This window comes from Apis laboriosa, unplaced genomic scaffold (assembly GCF_014066325.1).
Source record: "Apis laboriosa isolate Shangri-la unplaced genomic scaffold, ASM1406632v1 scaffold35_cov144, whole genome shotgun sequence".
NCBI lineage: Eukaryota > Metazoa > Arthropoda > Insecta > Hymenoptera > Apidae > Apis > Apis laboriosa.
Genome location: NW_025222966.1, coordinates 639,682 through 660,705, shown reverse-complemented (window position 1 = coordinate 660,705; position 21,024 = coordinate 639,682). Strand labels below are relative to the sequence as shown.

At 27.4% G+C, this 21,024-nt stretch overlaps 1 protein-coding gene across 4 annotated transcripts in view; it reads right to left on the bottom strand.

The window, feature by feature from the left end:
- Window positions 1-1,392: 1,392 nt before the first annotated feature.
- Window positions 1,393-21,024, bottom strand: part of LOC122715420 (lachesin-like) — a 480,792-nt gene continuing 461,160 nt past the window's right edge. For 2 of the 4 annotated variants that reach the window (XM_043937600.1, XM_043937602.1), the window contains exons 5-7: window positions 18,506-18,633; window positions 3,997-4,165; window positions 1,393-2,777 (exon numbers count right to left, since the gene is read on the bottom strand). In XM_043937600.1, the coding sequence (XP_043793535.1) occupies window positions 2,686-2,777; window positions 3,997-4,165; window positions 18,506-18,633 (389 nt within the window). In that variant the 3' untranslated portion in view covers window positions 1,393-2,685. The remainder of the gene's footprint in view (window positions 2,778-3,996; window positions 4,166-18,505; window positions 18,634-21,024) is intronic. The other 2 variants (XM_043937601.1, XM_043937603.1) reach the window with 1 other exon arrangement.

Sequence of the window (21,024 nt, the reverse complement as noted above, 5' to 3'; positions counted from 1 at the left end):
TTGATATTCTACACAATACCTCAAATTTATTCTGGTGAAATTATTACGACATAAATTATAACATTTCGTAGAGAACTTCCAGTAAATGACAGTATTAAAACAAGAAAAATAAAAAAAAAAAAAGGGAAATTCAAATCAATTCAATAAATTTACAAAATTATACATTCTCTTTCATGAATACCGGTTAAAATAATTCATCCATCATGTGCATTTAATTAACGAGGTAAAATTTCGATATATATTTAAAGATATATGGCAAAACCATAATATAAAAATAAAATTATATCTATATAATTTTATCTAAATATCAAAGTAATAAAAAAAAAAATCAAGTATGCAATAAAATTACTCCATATATGAAAATAAAAGAAAAAAATTTCAAAAACACAATTATAGAATAATCGATATGAAATAAATTATCACTTAACAATTATTAAATAACTTGTTATTTATTTCGGGAGCATGGCAGCCACGTTTCGTAATAAGAAAACGAAAAACATTTCATTTACACGTGTTTAATTCCATCCTATATACACCATTCATTGATTTGTGTGAAACAACAGTTCGCTATATCGTGGAACTTTGCTCGTATCGGTAATCAAAGTAAATACTATGATCGGAGTGGTGATAAGTGACAAATTAATTGTTCGGCCGCAGTCGAGTTTCGTTTAGCTTGCGTTCAGCCCATGAAATTTATTCATTACGATTAACCCCTTGAGCAATTATATATATATATCGTATATATTTGTACATATGATAGAAATTATTGCACAGGAATGATGAATATATTATTTTATTCAACGCATATAAAATACATTGTCTAAAATATCTTAATATAAATAATATTAATAACAATATAAATATATGCCTTTCTATGAACAATGAAAATAAGATTTAATTTGAAATTGACATTAGGCACGTAATATACTCCTATATAACTATTGAAACGAAATATTTAAAAAATTACAAAAGCGATGAGAATGTTATAATTGATAAAAGTATATAATATTGAAAAATTCGCAATAGTATTAAAAAATAGAAGCAGTGAAATGGAAAATTAATCACAAAGTGTATATATCTTTATATATTAGAAAAATTCTGCTTCAAATTAAAATAATTAATTTTATAATAATTATATATTCTATATATTTTTTATATTATTTCAATAATTTATAATTATTTTTCTCAAAACATAGAATAATTCGTTAACGAAAAATCTGTGTTCCAAAAAATCCCTTTGAATGATTATCTTTCTTAATTAATTCGGATAATGGAGATTCTACTATAATATAATATAATAAAGAGTTAAAATAATATAATGTAATAGGATGATAACATTGATAACATAATAATTATATGATATAATAACAGTAATGAAATATTCGTGGAATGCGATCTTCGATCTCGTAATGTTCGAGGGGTCAATCGTATACTGATTTCCGTTCTGTATGTACACGTGAATCATGCTCCTGTTTCGTAATTTAGTACCTCTTTCGTGTGACTAGATGGCGTTGAAAGCAACCGAGCGAGAAAGAGGATGTAAATAGATGAAGGAAAAACGATCATGTTGGCAAAACGAATGAAAAAGCGGAATAGATTTATCCGTTAGAAAAAATGTTGTGTGTGAGAAATCGATTCTTACATGACTAGAATTCTTATCTCGAGAGAGATCCTTTCATCTTTTTTTTTTTCTAATTTTTTTTATTATTCGAGAGATATGTCATGGAACTTATATCGTCTTCATCGAAAAGCAGTGCATCGTGTACATCGATGTGACGAGGATTAGAGTTCCGAAAGTAAGAGTGTGGTCCGCGAATTCGGCATGGAGGCCTGATTTCGCGAGCGCTGCGTATCGAAACGCTCGTTCTTTTCCATTATTAAATCTTTAACAATCGCCAATTGGCCAACGAGAATATTACACATCGACGATAATACACGATAAAAATTACAATTTTTACCCTATCGATCCTTTCCTCATTAGTTTTCTCTTTCTCGCTCGTTTTTGCTCTCTGTCTTTCTTCTTTCGTACACATCCTGTCAGCGTGGGTGAATAATTGCGGAGGAAAGGCGATCCTTTGTACTCTGATCTTGGCCTTTGTCCCGATGCTTGTTCCGTTCTCCGTCTTCTTTCTTCCATTTCATTTCTCGTTCTTCTCTTCGTCTCGATTTCCCGCAACCGCATCGAGCTCAATCGTTTTTCTATTCGCTGTTATTCTCGCATCGAATGTGTCGCGTATTCATTCGCGATTACTATCAGTCATTTTGTTTTACATATATCGAAACGTGTTGTCGCATCGTCTCTTTCTCATTGCAGTCCCTTTCACGCGTTTGCGACATTGCGTTTCTAAATAATCGTGTAGCATTTTCACAGAGATGTTACACGATGTGATTTTCATTAGTTCGTTTCGAGCATTCGAAACTTCGATCGTCGTGGCCGCGTATCGACCACTCGAACGACACATACACTATTTTTTTTTTTATTCGTCCACGCTATTATTATCGATTTATACCGGCATTGTGGTCTGATGTGTTCGCTATGAGTCACTGCACCACCATACCCGGTTGCACGTATACACTCTACGTCAAAGGCGTATCCCCGAACGGCCGGATTTCGAACGATGAAAGTCTCTCGTTCACCGTTTCTCCACACGAGGGGGAAGGAAGAGCAGCGTTTTCACGAAACGGTTAGTAAAGTAGCAGACACAGGCAGAGGAGGAGAGAGTAGAGCCTTGGTTGCTTAGCTTGACCGCCATGCTGCATTGCCGCGGGATACTCTCCTGAAACAGAGGACAACACTTAAATTTTCTGAAAGTACCGGTTGTGTTTGCAAAGGTAACAAGTCATGACTATTAGAGATGCGCGGGATCTTAACATGCCTCGAGATTTTAAACTTTGAGATAGGTTGGAAAATATTTTGAAACAAAGATATTGATAATTATTGAAGAATGGCGATTATTTATTTTAAATTATTATGTTTTTTTGCTTCTTTTTAAAAAATATCTATCAAAATTCAATATTATGTAGTAAATTCGTAGATTAAAGATTTTTTCGTAAAAATATAAAAATAATACGTAAAAACTATGGATATCAATTTTTTTTTGATTTTGATAGTCATTCATAACTTTTCTAATTAAAATTAAAAAAAAGATTTCTTCTGTCGTTTAAAATTGATAACATCTTATTTTTATCAAAATTTTTCTAAAACTTTGATAAAATAATTTGAACTCTATAAATATTACTGTAGTCATTAAATAGTGCAAAATAGAAAATAAATTTTTTTATTGTAATGCAATCGATTTTTATGTAATCGATTTTTATGTAATCGATATATCAATAATTGATATAATTGATCAAAAAATTTAAAATTTAATTTGAAATTAATTTGGTATTATCTTGATCGCGAGAAATGATACGATTAAAATAATTTTTAAAAAATAAAATAATATAAAAAAGACATCTTGCTTATTTCTTATCTAAAATATAAAAACATACATATCGTTCAAATCACTTGAATTACAAAACATGAGAATATATTTCAATTTTATCTAAAGCTAATATCTTTTATGTATATACACGAATCTATATATAGAATCATTTCAATGCGTCACATCGAAATATATAAACATTGACTTTGAATCGTATTTACATGGAAATTCCGACACATCGAAAAGGAATCCATTAATTAAACGCGTGTGTCGAAAGCAGATCTTTCTCCTTTTCTCTCTTTAGCTTTCTTTTCCTGGTTTGACGTTCGTCTATTTAAAATTAATATTCAAGAGTCTCGTCTGGTCCACGTTCCTTTCTTATTAATTCCCTTGATATAGAAGAAGAAAGAAGAAGAAGAAAAAAAGATTCCATTCCTTTCGAGCAAACAGGAACGTTTATTAATTTCCTTCCACTTCGAGAAATCGATCCGCTAATGAAACAGCCTTCCCTGGCCACCGCCACCATTTAATAACGAAGCGGAAACTATTTAATTAAGTCGAAGTCACTCACCATTCAATACGTGAACGGTGATTGATTTTGGTTGAGCGTTGCTTGGATTACAAGTGTATCGGCCAGAATCCGATGGTTTCGCCTCCTGCACGAGCAGGAAACTCCTGGTGATGTCTCCTTTCTCCGTGACCACGGATACACCGCCTCTGGTCGGGTCGTAGGTGATTATCTGCGACAAAGATCGGAAAGGAAGCTTTGAGTCGAGATCAACACGAACGGTTGAATCGTATCCTGGAACGAAGATACGGACGAGAAAACGAAGGAAAGAGAGAGAGAGAGAGAGAGAGAGAGAGAGAGAGAGAGAGAGAGAGAGAGAGAGAGAGAGGAGGAGGGCAACCTACGTGGCAACTTCCTCCCTTTTATTCGATGGTTGAAAGTTGGAATTGTTAGTCGAGGAACGTGGGAGATAAGCTTTCTGGGAATGTATCGAGACATCGTGAGCTATTGAAAGAACGTTTACGGAGGAGGGAGATGGGGGAAAATTTTTTCCCTGTCTCTCCTGTGCGATTTATTTCTACATGCTATTTCGAAACTTCTTAATCGAGAAGGGATAAGTAAAGTTTAAACAGGGATCTGTCGCTATTTTCCAACGGTGAAACTTGAGGCTTTATGAGAATAGCGTTGAATTTATATTTGTTCAGTTTCTTTTTTTGTCTGTTTGCTTTTTGCATGAAAAATAGGATTATTTTTCAATGATTTATGATATACGTACTTTTTTGAATATTTTGATTTATTTCTTAGATAAATAGAGAGAAGTAAATTGTAACGAATGAAACATTCTTGTTTACTGATCAATCTGTTATATATCAATTTCAGGATTTCAATAAAATTTCAATTATATAGTATCATTGAATTTCATTTACATTTCACTGTAAAATAAAAATTATAAAATATACATGTTTATTTGCATGTATATTTATATGCCAAAATCGTGATTGAGATTGAGGTTTTTCTTCATAATATAGTTAGTAATTTTGGATAAAATTCTAAAAAGTTTGATCGAATTTTAACAGAAATATTAATGAAAAATTTTCAGTTCTATACATTGAATTCTATTTATGAAGACATAATTAAATCGTCTTCATTATAAAAATCGTCAAATGATTAATAATCGATCTTCTCTATTTAAATTATTTAAAATCTTTTATTATTCTCATAATAAATCGCAAATATTGGCAACCTCTTTATATTAATGTTTTTAAATTCTAATTTAATTAAATCCATTAAAATATTTTTATTCGAAACGTGCCCAAAATACAGCGAATATTTTTACCCGCAAATTAATTAATTTGATATTGTAGTTGGAATTTGATAAGATTTAATTTCTTAAGAACTAACTAATCTAATTCTTACTAGGTTATAAATGGGATATCTTATAAATATGAGGTTGAAATAGACGTCGTAAACATTGGCCATTCGACATTATGACTATTATAATGAAGCTATTGTTTAATAATATCTGGATAGATACATTATTATTAATTATTATTAATAATGTTTGTACATATAGCTTTCAATAGAATCGAAATTTTTTTATTAATATCTCAGAAACTAATAATTTAAAATTTTAAATCCACTTTCTTATCTAAATTTCATATCGAAGACCAAAATCGTGATTTCCTTTAATAATCTCGACTCATGGTCATTTTTTAAATTTCTATTATAGCAGTTTTATTTCGATCGTTATGATTTCGCTTAGATTTCTACGTTTTTCTGCGCACATAGATTCAGAAAGACAAACACAAATGCTCAAACGTGCTCTGGTAGTGTTGGGACTCTGTAAATGTTCTGTTTATCCTGCGCCTGTTCCATTTGGCGTTCCTCGCTAGTGTCTCTTTAACAGAAGTCGCGAGAGTCGACAAGTTGACGAGTCGACGTTCGCTACTGAGAGAGCCGAAAGCGATGTCATCAGATCCAAGACGAATTTCTAAATTAATGATCTACTGCAGCTTCGATGCACCTTTCTTAAGGGTCATCTTAAAGACAATCTTAAGAAAGAACATCTTTTCGTGAAATTCTTTTCTCAGATTTCTTTTTTCCTTGAGAATAAATATGAAAGCATGTATTTGTCACAATCCGTGACAAAAAGATTGATTTTTCAATCTTCTTCGAGAGAATGTATGTTTTCATACTAATGTGTTTCTATAAAGTACTATTTATTCTTTTTTTAATGATATAGAAATATTTTGTATTTTTATTCTTGTATTTTGTATTTTATTCTTCTTCTAATAGGATGAAAATGTTTACGTATAATATTTTTCAATTATTGATATTTTTTTAATCTTTTAATCTTTATTTGTGTATTTTAAAAATGAAATAATTTCAAAAAAATAGTGTAGAAAGGAATTCTGGAAAGGATAATAAATCAAATCTAATTTTACAGGAGAATAATATTAAATTATACATTTGAAAAAAAATATTTTCTCTGAAAAAAGATCGAATAAATGTAAAAAAAAATTTGATATTTATTATCCATTTATCTTTTAAATCTAACGTGATAGACAATTTTTATCAGGATTCAAATTCACATTCAGCACACCATTCCATTCTCAAACAATAAAATTTCGATGATATATTTTATCGGATCTATTTTATAGTTTTATCATGATAATTTTTCACACGAGCAATTCAAATTTGCAGAAAAAAAATGTATACCTGCGATTGATTTTCTTTTATTTTAATAAAGAAAAAAGAGTTTGTATAAGTATAAAGTGTATTTAAAGATATTGTAATCGTTCGAGAAATACTAAAAATCATAATCTTGTAATTTTGTCACAAAGTATACGAATGCGTTAATGCATAGAGTATGAAAATGAATGTAGAAAATTATTGAAGTTTTAAAACAGAATGAGAAATGTTCATTATTAAATATTAAAGGCTCATGATGCTTTCGTTTGAAGATTAAATTAATTTTAAATTTATTAAAATGTATTAAAGTTGTTAAAAGAAATTAAAAATTGAGAAATTTGAATAGAGATATGAAATTTGATTAAACGTTTTAATTTAAAATGCTTTTAACTCGCTTTTCTCCTATATTCTTTAACATTATTGCTACACTATACTAATAAATAAAAATTTCAAATATTATTTTTTATTAGAAAATATTTTTTTTGACAATTCTAATTTATTTTATTTTATTATTATTAAAAATAAGAATATTTAAAATATTAATTATAAAAAAAAAATTAATTATAAATCTAAGAATTACAATAGTGTGAATGATAGAAAATAGAGCTATTCTATAATATCATATTATTTTAAATTAATTGATACAAGTTATTTGAACATACTAGTTACAAATCAAAATAAATCCAATAGAAATAGAAGAATTTATTTTTTTGTAAAATATTAATTTACAAGTATAAATTTCTCAAAATAATTTCCTTGATGTGACTTACCACTATGATTCTCAATCTTCCATACAATAATCAATATATTTATCAATATATTTATAATAACCAAAATTATTTATAGTTTAAATCAAATTTAAACAATTTCAAATAATATTTTATTTCTTAATAATTTAATTTCTTTCGAGAAATATATCAAAAATAAATTACAAGCATAACTGAATCCTAACTTTTTCCTATTTCGAATTTGAGAACAGGGTGCTACCTGGATTGTTCAAAATATGATTAATCGGACGCGAAAGTTGTAATCCACGAGCTCGATAAGCCGCGCTCTCTTCCTGCCATTCTGTTATCTAGTCCACGATATAACGCAGAATAATATGAGAAACTTTCACTGGAAAGTGCATGGTTAATCCGAATCTCGTGCACGAAGGGTTAATAACGGACGCACATCTCTTCGTTCCTGTTCAACTATGACCCAGCACATACACGTGACAGAACTTTTGAAATTTCGACTCAGATTAATATTGACGCCGCGCGAAAATTCTTCGTTACAACGCATCGATTATTTTCAATTGCATTATTATTATGTCAATCGTTTGATGTTATATTTTCATTGAACGATTTAATTTTTTTGACAATATATAATTGCATATAGTTGCGTGTAATATAAATATAATATATATAAAATATAGATTCGAATATGAATATCTATATTAAATATAATAAATTATTATCTTTATAAAATTTTTAGTCCTTTAGATAGAGGGCTAAAATATATACTAGTACCCTTTTAAAAATGTTTAATAATCCTCTTAGCGACAATATAAGCTACGTGTATTAACGACACGGACGTTAAGCAGTTAATTAGAAGGGTCCCCTTTCGTGGTGGGTTAAAATATAGCTATAAAATTCACTTACTAATTTTTTACACAATGGGAGATCCTATACTCCAATTACATCCCTTAAAATAAAAAGCTCTCGCCTTTCGTGTTTTCCTTCGTTTTCTTTATTTTCTTTAGAGGTTATTTTGTAGTTATTTCAGTAATCTTAAATTTTATTTTACTCTCTACAAATTACTACAAATTACTTCATTGTTTTCTTGGTTCAGTTTCTATAAGAATATATGCGAATAATATAAACATTTTCATATATTTTACGAGAGTTATTAATAAATTATATTATAAAAATCATATAAATGGAATATCATTTCAAAAGAATGAAATCAATCTTTTCAATATTATTTAAATATAATTTCATAATAATACAAGATAGAACAAAATTTTAGAAAATATTCATTAGATTATTATATTAGATTTTAATGCTTTACTATCTTGTTATAAAAAATATTTTTAAGTGAAATTGTATACAAAATGATAAAAGAATTATTTTATCGAAAAATAATTTTTCTCTACAAATTTTCATTAAAATCAGATTTTTCTTAAATAAATTTCCTTGTAAGATAGCGTATGAAGATTTTTTCATTGTATAAAAATACAAAATCATAAAATTATCATTCTAGTATCTGAAAATACTTTTTCTATTAGTTTAAATATAAGATCTCTATAATTTTTGAAATATATAAAAAAATGGATATAAGTTATTTTTTGATGTAGCCTTAAAATAATAATAAATAAAAAAGTTTAACAAATTACAAGTTTAACAAATAATATAAATAATGTAATAATATAAGACACTGTTAGTTATTTTTGAGAGAAATAAATTATGAAACTATGTGAAAGTATTAGTAAAAAGATTTTATTAATGTATAATAAACATAATAAATAATGTCAAATATAAAATGATCACAAATAACCAAATAATTTATTTTATTTTGTAATAATCACATGTATAAATTATGCTTTCTAGATCCAAACAATCAATAATAAATATGTATACTATATAATGTATCTCTATAATTTGCCTTTAAAATCTTTGAATATTTTTAATTATATATTAAATTTTTAATAACTATCAGACAAGTATCTCTAATCAAAAATACGAATACTGAAATTACTATAATATAATTAATCTTTTTTTAGTTTTTTAAAAATCATAAAATCAACAATTGCTACGTTTTAATTATAATAATAATAATATTTAAAGTACTATTATTTATCAAAATTTATCAAAATAATTTATCAAAATTATCAATACTTTGATAATTTTATTTTATTTTTATATATATTTATATATATATCCTTTATATATATATATATATATATATATCCTTTATATATATATATATATATAAATCTCAAGAATTCAAACAATGTCTCTTTTCTCAACAACGCGTGGAATGTTCCTTACTTTTTGCCGCGAAATATCTATATCAACATTTTCTCTTCCAACCATCAAGAAATAAACGATTCTAATTCGGTTTTATCAAAAATAGAACGAATAATAAAATAAAATAGATAGAAATTAAAAAAAAAAATTCTTCGTAAAAAAAAATTTTTTCTCGAAACGAAAAATAAAAATAATGCCGAAAGTTGAAGAGAAAAAACGAACGAATCACGATTTTTTTACTTTTTTTACCAAAATCGTCGGATGATCAAGATTTTTGAGATCTTTACTCGATGTCGGGGAACAGAACGAATGCAGTTCAACGAACTAGATAATTTCACTGCATCGTGGAGCTCGTAATTTGAAGAAGTTTTAAGCGTGAGCCGAGAAGAGACTGTTGCCCTCGGAAAAGAGGAAATGGAAATGGTAGGAAACGAGGGGAGAGAATTTCGTCAGCCTCATTACGCGTTCATAGAGAGAAATCGGTGTCCCATGGGAATCTTCAGGGTGAAACTCGATGGAACATCTTGGACTCGATGGTCCATCGGAATCGTTTCTATCCAGCACGTTACTACTTTTGTCTTATCAGTCTTTTCGCGTCTCGATAACGACTCCCTTGTCCCTCCACGATTGCCCCTCTTTGTCCCACCTATATATATTCTTTCCTCGAATTTTACGTTCCCTTCCTCGATCCCCCTTCCTTTTTCTCCCCTTCTCCCCGATCCGATCTTAATTCATCTACTTCATTTAAATCGATAGCCTTTTAGCTTTGATTGAATCCTTCGAACGATTCACTTTATTACGTGAAATCGCTTTAGACTAGTTGGAGATTGTATCATCCCAGTTACGGTTTATTGTGATCGATATTATCCATGGAATTAAAATTATTCTGAACAGTTTCTATATTTCTTTTCTTACGTTTTTTTTTATCTTATTTCGTGGTATTATAATTAGATAAAGTATTTGTATTAAATTTATTTAAATTTCTATTTATATATATGTATGTATTCGATTGTTAAAGTTTATTTTATTGTAACATCTTTTTTCATGTTTGCTTTTTAATGCTAATTTTTGTAGTTAATTATTTGCTAATACTTTTTTGAACTTTATTAATATTTATTATATTCTTGTACATTACTTTTGCATTATTTTAATAAAATATATATAATGTATAAATATATAATTTAGTAAAATATATAATGTATTACTTTGTAATATATTTTAATTATATACAGATATAGATAGGAATCTATTAAAATTTTATAGAATTACAAATTATAAATTATACGTATATTTAAACTATATAAAAATAAATTAAAAAAAAAATCATCAAGAAAGAAAAATTTATGGTAATCCATGCTTTTGTTTTCATAAATAGTATAATTGGATGAAATATATTACGAGGATGCAAAAACATTCGAGTAAGAGTCTAAATATATCACTAGATGTCATAAACAGAAGAATTATCTATCTACCACGAGTAGCTTTTAGATTCACCACAGAAAGCTTGTGATATATTCGCTGTAAACGTATAAATGACAAAAACAAACTGGTCACGTCACGGCCAGTATTCCCCATAAACTCGTCTCATTTTCTACAAAATATATTTTTCAATTCGAGATATTCTTGTTTCGCCGTCCAATTATTTTCTTATTTGTTGAATTCGAACACAGATAGCTAGCCATTCGCCATTGTTGTCGCAATATTGTTTTTTATTTTCCGATTGCTCGCCTTTGATCAATTCATTTGAAGGAATACAATGAACGAAAATACAATTTTTCTGAAAATATTGTATTTTTATAATCTTGTTTATAAACTTATTATTGTTAGATTGCGAATTTTTATATAAATATATATTTTAGATGTTACAATATACAGTTACAGGAATTTATATAAGTTTAAGGAGTAATTTTCTTATTAAGACATATTTTTGAGATTTTTTTTAAACTATTGTAAATTAAAAATCGATTAAACTTTACTAAAATATTCTTTTTAACTTTATTAATACCTAGTAGTGTAATAATAATAAACATATTAAAAATCATATTAAAAGAGGAAATTATTAAAAATCGCTATACATAAAAAACAGTGATTTCCAACGTTAATGAATAAATCATTAGAATTATAGAATTTTATCTTTAACCTTTAAAATATCTTTAACTTTTAAACGCTTTGGATTTATCCTAATACGATTTCTGATTTCCATGTAAAAAAAGAAGTAATTTTTAACTATTTATTGTCTTCATTTTTATCACTTATTTAGTCTTCTCACTTACACTTAATCTATGATTTATCCTATACTAAGATCCAAGTAAATGATAGACCGGATCCCTTGAGAAATATACGCATTTCCAGAAAAGAATTTAGGTCACTGGTGAATGTAGGTCAATGGGCTCATCGCAACTCCATTTAAAATATTATTCATAATCTCTGCACTTAAGCATTTTGAATCTTTATATCTGGGTAATCAATTGAGATATGAAATAGAAAGAAACTTCAATGATATGATTTTTCCTATTTTCTGAGTTTTAATAATATGTACATATTAATGTATTTTCTAGTAGTATTAGTAGTTGAATATTTTGAATGTTTTACTATATTATATTATTATTATACTGGTATTCTAAAATATTTTAAAAATAAAAATCATATCATTTAAAAATATGTTAAAATCAAATATTGCATAAGTAATAATGGAATTAAATTCAATATGTATTCAAGAAAAATCAAATAAAATATAAATGACATTGTGTTGTGATATTTTATGCTTTAGAAAAAACATTATTTAACATCTCTTTTTTTAATATTTATAACTTTTTATATTATTTCATGAAATTATTTTTCTTATCTCTGATCAACTATTATTTCTTAGTTTCATTATACAGAGTGATTTAATAACTTTATTCATTTTCAATATTTTTTACTTGTAATAATATAAAAAAAAAATTTATATACTCAATTTTATTTGATAAGAAGAGAAGTGTAATATGACATTTTTTATATAAATGGACGCGTTGATAACATTTCAAAATTCTCCATATTTTTTTATCGAAATTTTTTTTTTTTACATCTATGTAACAGACTATGTTTGAGACCGTCTCTGTTATAAAACCACAATCAATTTTCTGTTTCAATATTAATTTACAACTCGATATCGTTTGAATTTTTTGTGATTTTTCGAGTGAAGTAGCCATTGTCGTGCTATTTGGCGGGAACATGTGTATGTATCATGATTTGTCGCAGTATTTTTTTCAAGAGTGAAGTTCGCATTACATCGTGAGCGAGAACAAAGGCGATGAAATGTGTCCACCTTTATTTGTCACGGTCGATGGCGGGAAACAGTGCGTTTTTTCGTGTCAAGTCACGCATGAAGGTAACGCGAACATTCGACCTCCTCCCCCTCGAGGACTGAGTTTCGAGCTTTTTGTAGATATCCGAGCCTGAAATTGTATCCGACAGGTAAACAGTTGTAAATAAAACGAGACCGTGGTATGTTCCGCAGGGGAGACTATTTTCGTTCGTGTTGGCGCGTGTGAGGTGCAAATAACGTTGCTTTGAAAGTGTATGCTGTCGCAGAACAAACATTTCCCTTTCTTTCTCTTTCTTTTTACTTTTTTTTTTCATTCTCTAGTGTTGTGTAAATAAGTGTTGACGTTGAGTAGAGAAGGAAGAGCGGGAGGAAGCAAGATAAGTTGCTACACTTGTCGACGCTTCTTTCTACGCATGCTCGAACAGAACTTCACATCACGGCGTATCGTGTGCTCATCCGCAAAAAATAAAAATGGGTAAAGGGTTTTTGTTAAAATTTTGTAGCGGGTGTTACATATGTATAATGGCGCTTATAAATATTTACATCGTTCGAATAATTTTTTGAAACAAGTGTTGGTATATTTTTAAATGCAAATAAGGCTTGTTTTAAAAAGATCCGAAAAAGTTTCGAACAAAAAAGAACCGATAAAAGTTACAAGTCGAAATCGAAGGGAGTATAGAACTTCTATCGATATAAGTTTTTCAAAGTTTTGCATTGCAAGAAATGGAACTTAAAACGATTAATAAAAATCGATTACAATGAGCGGAAAGTTTGTATATTGTTATATGAATCGTTTATACTTGTGATTGGCGAAATTTTTTGGTGTTTGTTAAAACGATCTTGTTTGTGGAACACCTTTCACGATTTTACAAGATACAAAGGAACAAGTTGATTCTGATGAAATTTAAATCAAATTTATATGGGAAATAATTCTTGAAAGAATGTATATTTTTTTTTATCAGCAATTATTCATAACAAAAATATGAAAACAATTCTCAAATAGGAATAATAATTGAAATGTAAGAATAATAATATAATAAATTTTTCTTTAATTGAAATTTTTATGGAATTCAAAGATGCTAAAGATTAAATTAAGTTTATATCCATTATTATGAGGATTACAAATCCATGGGATGCGTTTTTATTTCATTGTAACTATAAGAATCGATTTGGCAACCTTTAAGGTCTTTACCTTTTTGGCAATCTTCCATTATCACCACGTAAAGAAGATTTTGATATTATATCTCGTAACCATTCCTTAATAGGATTTCTTTCAGATAAATCAATTGGAACGATCAAATTAATCACATCTAAATAATAAAAGTTAAAAATAATAAAATAATAAAAGTTAACACGAATGCTCAAACTATAAATTTTATTTTATTATTGATTATATCGTTATATTTATTTAAAAATGAAATAACGAATTAAAAATTGTATAATGTTCCTCGATCAATTTTCTTCTTTTTTTTTTATAAAATAAAATTATATGTACAAGAAACTTAACTTTAAAAGATATAGAGAAATATTTCGAATATTTGAAGTTATTTTCCTTATGATCAAAATGAAAGTTCAATAATAATTTTCTGTTATTCTTTTTGATATTTGCAGAAAGAAAATTGACATAGAAAGTCAGTTAATGAAATGTAATCAGATAAATAAATATCGTTCCATTTATATAGAATATTTGCAAACGTGAGATTCAAAATGAAATATTTGACTTTGTTTGATCATTAAAATTTTCTTTAATTTCATCATTGATTGTAGAAATAAATTTTGAATTAAAAATAAACAAAATTATATATACTATTGATTTTATAGTAATGCAATTTCGTTGGAAATACAAAAAATGTAAAAATCTTTGATCTTTTTGATTTTGATCTTTTTTTTTTTTGTTATCATTTGTTATAATTTTATTTGAAACACGAATTAATGAAAATACGATTTATTTTAATTATTTTTTATTATAATTTTTGCGAAATATATTTGTGTGTGTACAGATGATGCATAAAATGCATAAAATTCAAATATATTTATTATTATTTTCAATATAACGATATTTATCATTATTTTCAATGTATCTGAGAAAAGATACATGTAACAATTAATAAATAACAATAAGTTAACTAAATTAATTACAATTTAATTACAATTAAATAAAATAAAAATAAACAGAAGATGTATTTGTTTATGTTTTCACTTTGAATATTTCTAACATATTGTCGACACCTACATATTAATTAGATAAATTATATATCAACAAAAAAAATTATATCAACAAAACTTTATTGCTAAAAAAAATTTTAATTTATGACAAGATAATCAATCAATCATAAAAACTTTATTTTCTTTACTACTATAATACAATTTACTTAATTTATCACCGATCTATAACTCTTTTCCTCACTGTTATCAATCCAATTCCATTTCATAATTTCTTTTCAAACTGACGAAAACATAATACTTATTCAAATTAATGAATACATAGCGTTCGTTAGGGGAAAAAAAGCAGAAAAAAAAAAAGAAACTACTCACCGACAATACCATAGATACCGATCGGTGGCTAGAGAGAAAATAAACGTTAGAATTAGACCTACACTCGAAAGATACATGAGACACGTCTGCTCTCGTGCTCGAGTGAAAAGGCAACTGACAAATTGTTAAGTCAATTTAATTGCAACCAGCTCGGTCTTCTCTATTTACAAACGCAGATGTTCACACACAGAGAAATCGAATAAGAGAGGGCAATACAGGAAGAGAGAGAGAGAAAGAGAGAGAGAGAGAGAGAAATGAATACATCGGCGTACGTGTATACCGGATCCTCGATGTAAAGAGGACAAATCCGCAAGTACACGGTACAACCCAGTAGAAAACACACCGTGACACGTGGATGAAACAGGGAGACGGTATCTCGAAATTCAATCGAAATCAAAGAGAGAACCGTAGAGAGAACATTTATTGAACTGTAAGGGGAAACTGCCAGCGAGTTTGGATGATTTGGAAAATGTTTCGCGGCATGAATCGATCGATCCCGTTGACTTTATTATCCATGAATTGCATTTTAGCCAGCCTCACCTCTAGGGACATTTCGTGTTCTTCTCTTTATCGGTTTGCACCCCTTCCAACGACGCGTGTTACGAAACATTTCTCGAAACGTTTCCCCACGCGAAACTCTTTTTCATAGAATGCCATTACAGTCGAGGTATAAGCCGCGACTTTGACGTGTATCGTTTTCCTTTTTTTCCAGTTTTGTCACAGCCTTGGTAAGATTTATGGTCTCTGTATCGAAGGATCGAGAGCTCTATTGAAGGTGATTCGAAAAAGTTGAGGTAATTTTCTCGATTTATACAGAATGTCTGTCGTCATTCATGATATAATCGAGCAGGAGGTGATTTTTCGTGGAAAAGTAAATCGAAAAGGAAGAATAAAATTTTTTTATTTGAGCCTTCGTTTTTAAATAAATCAAAATCGAACATTTTTCAAATACGACTGAAATTGGTCAATTCCCAATTGAAAACTCTCGATAGATGGTTACTCTACTTGTGATAATAAGCCAAAAATATAAAATAAAATTTTTTTGATTAAATTCTTGTTTTTGAGATTGAACATTTACTTAAGGAATAATCAGGGAATTTTGAAATTTTTTGAAAACTAATTTTTCTAAATGAAAGAAATTTATTCTATATTTTTTTATTTATTTTTACATATAGAATTTATTGTTAGAGATTTGAACTGATTTATAAATAATATAGAGATATTAGAGATATAATGAATTCCATATAATGAAAAGTTTTTATAATATTTTACATATAATTTGGGTTTTTTTAGTTTTGAAAATACTGTGGCTAAATTTATAATAATTGACATGAGCAGCAAATGTTTGTATTTCTGTGCTTTTTATTCTATAATAAAGAATTGAAATATTTTTAAAAGATATAGTTGCAATAAATAGTATAATCTTAGAAATAAACCAAAAGATTCTAGATATTATTAGTTAGTAGTTAAAGTTATCTTAATCTAATTCTTCATTTTTTTAAAATTAAAAAAAAACATAAAATAAAAGAAATAAGAACAAATTAAAACATACAAATTAAAATAAATTTATACATTATTTAAATTATTTAAAATTTATTTATTAAGTATCTGAGAGTATAGATCAGCGACATTTTGGAACTAGCATGAAGTTTCGCAAATTACTTTAGTCCCGGTTGTCTCGTGAAAAGTTTCAGACTGCTACGACGATAAGCTTAGCAGAATAGAATTCATCTTGAGGCTTGCTAAATATGTTCATAGTCGCGCTAGGGAATTCCAAGGCTGTTGGTCAGACTTAATGTTTCTAATGGTGTCTCGCATGCGCTATATTATTAGTCGCATCGCTAGTGACAATTTACTAGATACTAACGTCACGAGTATCAAAATTTATAGATGTTTCGTTCGCTGAGGTGTTGCAGTTTATAGGTATAGTCTGTACTCTTTCGTATGAGGATAGTTGAATAAAAAAACGATAATTCTTGCAAGCACTGAAAGTTTAAGTAAAATCTTAATTGTGATCAATGTTTATGGAAGCAGGATATGATTTACGATAATTGTTTTGTCGGGAAAAAAGCATCTGCAAAAATTTTCACCTTGCTGAAGATTATGATGAAGGAAAAGTGTGAAAGTGCAAAGAATACTTTGGTGAAATTTGCGTAAGTATATTTAGATTCTGAGGACATGGATGGAAGTTGAATATGTGCACTTTAAAATATATAAAATAAATAAATATATAAAATATATAAATATATAAAATAAATATATAAAATGGTTCAAGAATTCATTATCTTGATAAATGTAAAATTTAATAGTTAGAAAAAAAGAATTAGAATATTTAGAATATTTAGAATATTTAGAATATTTAAAAATGTAGTAAATTTATCAATTAATGAAGTTGTATGTTTAAGTTTTTTTATTTTTAATTTTATAATTACAAATCAAATAAGAGAATAATCAGAAGATTTGTAAATTTTATTAGTAAATATTAATCTATTTATATATAAGAAGGAACGAGGATATAATATTAAATTTAAAATATTCTTTTAAAAATTATTATAACTTAAATTATAAGTTAATAAAGTAGTAAATAAATAAAATTTTTTTGCTTCTCGAAACTTCTGAAACTATCAATTGTTCATTTTTTGCATTCTATGTAAGTCAATAGGAATTAACAGAAGCGGAAAAAATCGTTCGAAATTAAAATGAGGGATGGATGATTTCGAAGTAACTCTATTCAAGCGGAAATTGAATATTCACTTAATGTTTTTAAAAAGCGGCGAATGTAAATTTCGAGATTTTAGATAGCAGTGATAATTTTAACAAATATTTTTATCAATTATCATATAAAGTTAATATGATATATTGATATAAATTGATATCTATATAGAAAGTCTCCGTTACTTTCTATTTTTACTTCACTATCATTTGTATCTATTTATGCTTATATAAATATTTTAATATTAAATATATTTTCTTTATCGTAACGAATAAAACGCATATTTATTTTTTTAAATATATCATCCATACTTACGGCATCGTTATGATTCCAAAATATAAAGGCTGGTGGTTCTGGACTTAGAAGAACTACACAAGTCAAATTGATCGTGCTGCCTCGATTGATGTATAAATCTGGTGCACCCAAAATTTCAGTTTTTGGTTCTGAAAAATATGAAGGAATAGATTGTTTGTTACTTAATATTACAAAATTCGTTCGACATTCGTTGTTTAACTATTATTACATAATTTTTATATGTTTTTTTACGAATGTAATTCATTCTTTAATTTTATTTGTTGTTTCATGAATCTCTTCAAAATGAGGTAAGTGGGATACGAAATAAGTAGAATATATTACAAATTTGACTATTAGAAGATAAAAAATATTGTATATAATATTGGAGAATAAGTTAAACAAAAAGTAATCAATTAATTATAGAAAATAAGTTGTTATATGTATATATATATCATAAAATAAATTAATTTAAATAATAAAATAATCATGTAAATAGTATATTAGTTTTAAGTAAAATAAATGTATGATTGTCGAAATTATTAAGATTTGATCATAATTTTTGTCCAACCTCCCCTTATTGAAATTGAACTAATAGATAATAGTAATAAACTGAGTTCAATCTTCTACTACTAAATAAAAACGAGCCTTGTGTCCATATTATAAAATTATGCTTATAAATGTCATATAAAATTAATAAAATCAATATTCTTCTCAATTCTTAGTAAATCTAACAAATAAATTTTTAAAAAATCTTTTGTTTTATATCCGCACTTATTTTTCTCATTCCTATTGTGAAATTTCATAATACTATTATGAAAATAGAATACAAGACACAAGGATCATGAAAGACAAAAGAATAAAGAGTAAAAAAGTTCTAATATAAAAAGCATACAATGATTCTTTTAGAAAAATAAAAAATTAAATTGATAAATAAAAATTAAATATCCTTTCGTAATGAAAGAATATTTTCTCATTATATCTATTGAAAATAAATGAAATAAATCACCCATTGTTTCAGCGATTTTTCTATTTTAAAACAAAGTATTCCTTTGACAAATAAAATAAAAGATTTTTAATAAAATAAATACTTAAGCTTTTGTCTATCAAAATTAGTGTTTTACACTCCAATTAGAGAACATTTGGTATGAAATAACACAATATAAAAATAATTTTTCTGATTGCAAAAATTGTATTCTTATCTTTTTCGGAAAAATATTTTTGGAAAAAATTCATTTTATACTTCTTTATAAATATCTATATTCCATTTGTATCATACTATAGTTATAATTAATTCTGTTTGCCGATATATTTTGTATTCCTTTTGCTTATCGATTACCATTGATTTGGTTCTTATGCACGATTTGAAAGAGCACTTTGAACCGATTTATACAAAATATTCGTTTTTGACTGTGCTTTGAAAGAGAAAAGGAGATATGGAAGGAATTGTCTCGTGTGATTGAAGGAAGCGTGACGACGATAATACAGGATAGAGAATGTATAGGGTAAGAGAAAGATTGAGGAAAAAGAGAAAGAAAGCTAAACCGATGAAAGGTTGGATATTAGAGAAAAAAGGAGAGAAGAAAGAGAGAGAGCAGGGTCAACAAAGATGTAGGATGGAGAAAGAATTTTGGCCGAAGTGAATCTGTACGGTTATGTAAAAGGCAACATGCGTGTATACATACGCTACAGTATGTTGTAGGAGAAAGAGATAGGAAGCTAAAGAGAGGTCACTGAGTATAGATCGATGTGAATATTTTCCGGACGGCCTCTTCGTCGAGGATTGACCGAAATAACCGAGCACCGTACTTTACGGCTTTGTGCAGCAGATGATACCAAAGACGACGGTTATATCCCTAACGATAACCTTTCGCTCTGCTTTCTTTTCTCGATCGTTTGATATCATGTTCCAGCAATTCTTTTTTGAATAATTCGTTCTTCACCTTTGTTTTTCATCTTTTTATTCCTTTGATGATGAAAATTTCATCATGATTTTAAATTATTATATATTTTATTGTTGAATAGAATTTTATTATGATCATCTATAAAATATTTTTTTTGAAAAAATTAAGTATCTTGTTTATTCTTTAAAATTTATTGATTTTATGAAATAATGTTCAGAGTTGTTGTGTTATTCTTGATATCATTAATATTATTAATATGTCTTCCTTTAGAAAGAAGTTTTATAGATAATAAAGAACTAATTGTTTTAGAATATTCTTATTATTAACTTAATTTTTAATGACGTCTTTCTGTTTTTAGAAATATTGAAAGGAAGAAGAAAGATGGGTAATAATGATAATGATTCAATGGAAATTTTTGTGCAATACTTATCTTATATGTTTTTCTGAAATGTTTTAAAAATGTCCTTTTTGAAACACATCTGACATTTTTGGTCCATTATTTTTGCTATTCTGAAGAGATTCTGGCATCGTTCTTCAAACATGTCTCCTAGGTCTCGTGTACGTGACTTGGTAATTTCCTCTTTCTTAAATAGACCCTCCATCCGGATGTGCTGCTTCGTTGAATTATCCTCCAGGGCA